The 2,832-nt window shown below is 42.6% G+C and overlaps 1 protein-coding gene across 1 annotated transcript; it reads right to left on the bottom strand.

Annotated features, from left to right (window-relative positions):
• Positions 1-1,886: 1,886 nt before the first annotated feature.
• Positions 1,887-2,351, bottom strand: TEOVI_000478900 (Trypanosomal VSG domain containing protein, putative; the record flags this gene model as incomplete). The annotated part of the gene is made up of 1 exon (XM_067227415.1): positions 1,887-2,351. One exon carries the CDS (start codon positions 2,349-2,351, stop codon positions 1,887-1,889), a length of 465 nt encoding a protein of 154 aa, XP_067083516.1.
• Between the last annotated feature and the right edge of the window lie 481 nt (positions 2,352-2,832).

Below are 2,832 nucleotides of genomic sequence, written 5' to 3'. Positions count from 1 at the left end.
CCGACTGCATGGTGCTGACGGTTTTGCGAGGGGAAAAATAAAATAATCAGAGCACTTTTTACCTGTTTGCTCTCCTGCTACTGTTCCTGCTGTTTCTGTTCCTGTTTTGGTTTTGCACTCCCCTTTGTCTTTGCTGTCCCCCCCTTCCCATTTGAAATTGGCATTTGTGCATGCATTTTTGCTGTTCTTGTGCTTGCCGCGGACTGTTTCTGCTGTTGGCTGCCGTTAAAGTCCCGTATGGGGCAGGTCAGCTACCGCCAGGAATTGTATCGCTAAACGCAGAGCTGAGATTGACAAAAGCAAAAACAAAGTAACAAATCTTGACAACGGTGTAGGTGAAATATATAAAGACGGAGAAGCCTGCTTGGTAAATAAGGGGTATGGTCCTCATCAAAAAAAGGAGCCGCTGCACCACTTAAAAAAATTTAAAAATTAAATGCACTAACCCTAACCCTTTCTAGGTTTTCTTTCTTTTACTTCTAATTCTGACGTGGCTTCCTCTGCACGCAATGAAAATCAAAAATACCTAAAATTAATAGTAATCCAAAAAATTGAAAATACTGAAAATTATAAAAAATTAATACTTTAAAAACTTTAAAAAAGTCAGGAAAAAACTAAAAAAACTAGCCATATAATTTTTTAAAAATTTAAACAGAAAAGGGGGAGAAATGTTTTAGTGATAAAAAACAAAGTTTTCCATGCGCAGGTAGACAAGGAAAATTAATAATTTTTAGTTTATTTACGTGTTAAAATATATCAGAATAGCAAGATTTTGTTAAAAACGAGGGGGAAATTTGTTTTAAAAAAGTAAGGCCACAAAAGTAGCAGCCATACTCATAGAGAATTTCTTATTTATGAGAAAACTACCATTTCGGTACTTCTCTTTTTTGGCTCGCTTTCACTATCTTTACCTTTTCTTAATGCGCAATTTTGTTTGTCGCCTGTTTTGTCAGCATCACTCTCAGATTTGTTGCCGTGCCTTGCGCATCCAGATGTGCCTGAAGCTGCAGCCCCTTCTCCTGTTCCTGCTTGTTCTGCTTGTTCTGCTGCTTTTTTGGGGTCTAATGAGCATTTTTTGTTTGCATCAGTTGCTTTTTCGTTCCATTTGCAGGGATCTTTGCAATCATCGCTTTTTGTATGTTTGTTGCAGTCGCTTTCAGTGGGTTGCAGCCGGGTCTGCGTCGTCACTTGCTGCACTGTGTGTTTGCTTGTAGTGAAACCTGCTGAGTACTCTAGCCATATTCTGTTTAGTGCCTGAAGGCTGTATATAGCGGCTGTTATCTGGCTTTCTTTGGCATCTTCTGTTTTTTTCTGCAAGGCTTGCTTGATGAAGGTCTGCCAAGGGATTGCTTTGGTGCCATCCGTGCCTAAAAGTGGCTTGTAATTTATGCAGGTCTGTTTGTCGCTGCCGGTACAGCCGGTCTCTGTGTTATCAGCTAAGCCGAGTGTGTACACGCTGTCTGTAGTCGGGGTGCCTGCCCTCGTCCCTGGATTTGAGCCTATTAAACTGTTGAATGCCGCTAGAGCAGCATGCACTTCTGCTTTCATGGTGTTGCTGCCAGCGCTCGGGCAGTTCTTCATTAAGCTCTGCCATTTGCTTTTCAGTGGCGATGGGCCGCTTTGCCATGGAAATCCTGAGTCCGTTTGGAGCGCTGTGGTTTCTCCGTCGCACAGTCTTTTGCCTCCGCTGTGTCCGGAAAGACAAAGGCAGACTATATCGTTTATTAGGCTGCGGCCAAGGTTCGCTGCACTGTTTCGAGCTGTCGCTGCGGCTCCTCCGCAGTTTTTCGTTTGTCCGGCGCCCGTGCCGAAGATCTTTGTTTGCATGCCGTTTGCGAAATAACCATTGCCTGTGTCGCCGTGGTCGATATCGCCTTCATCTCCAGTTATCGCTTGCTTAAGTAATTTGTTGGCTTCTTTTGCTTCGTTGGCTCGCGCTTTGGCTGCTTTTTCCGCTGCTTTTTTATGTTCGTTGCCGTCGCATATGTTTTGTTGACGGGAGCTGCAGCCGCTTTGCCAACTGCTGTTGCTCGGATAGGGATGCTTTGGGATGATAGGTCGAAATCCTTGTTTTCTATTGCTTTCTTGACTGCGCTTTCGCTGCTGCTTGCAAGGACGTGAGCTCCTGATATATCCTTGTAAACTTCTGCCAGCTCCTGGGTGATCGGTGTTTCCGCTTCGTTGAATCCTTTCTGTAGCAGTCGTAGTAATCTGCACATTGCATTGAATTCCGGGCCATTGTCAGAATCGTCTCCCTGTGCTTCTTCCGTTTTGTCTATTACAAATAGAGCCATGAAGACTGCCGCCACAAAGAAAATCGTTTGCGCCTCACATATCCTTTGTGTCATCATTTGGCGGCTTGGAATGCTTTCTTCTGTGCCTTGCTCGATTTTTTGCCGTCGTGGTGCCGCTTTCTATACTTATGTTATCAAGGTGGTTGAGAAAGTATATTTGTGAAGACAAGGCTATGGCTTGTGTCGGTCAAAGGTCTGCTGCAATTGGTAGACTTCCTTTTCGAATGTGTCGCTACCAGAACTTCACACCTCTAAAAAGATTTTTTTCTTCAAAAATTTTACAACAAATCTTCTCACATTAAAAATTCAAAATTCTCCGATTACAAAATAAGTTTGATTTTCCCCAGTTCCACCAAACAAAACTCCTTTCTCTGCAACTCTTTACACTAATTGGTACTTTAAACAATCAATTTCTCCTTATGTTTTCATTCAATTGACTGTCCAGAAAAATGAATGAATGATGCGGCTCCAATCACCCCACTAACTTAAATAGAAAATAATCTCTCCTTATAATTGAATTCAATAATCCTTCTCTTCT

Source organism: Trypanosoma equiperdum (assembly GCF_001457755.1).
Source record: "Trypanosoma equiperdum strain OVI genome assembly, contig: ctg_969, whole genome shotgun sequence".
NCBI classification, from domain to species: domain Eukaryota; phylum Euglenozoa; class Kinetoplastea; order Trypanosomatida; family Trypanosomatidae; genus Trypanosoma; species Trypanosoma equiperdum.
The sequence above is the reverse complement of the archived record's forward strand: the minus strand, read 5'-3'. Positions and strand labels throughout refer to the sequence as shown.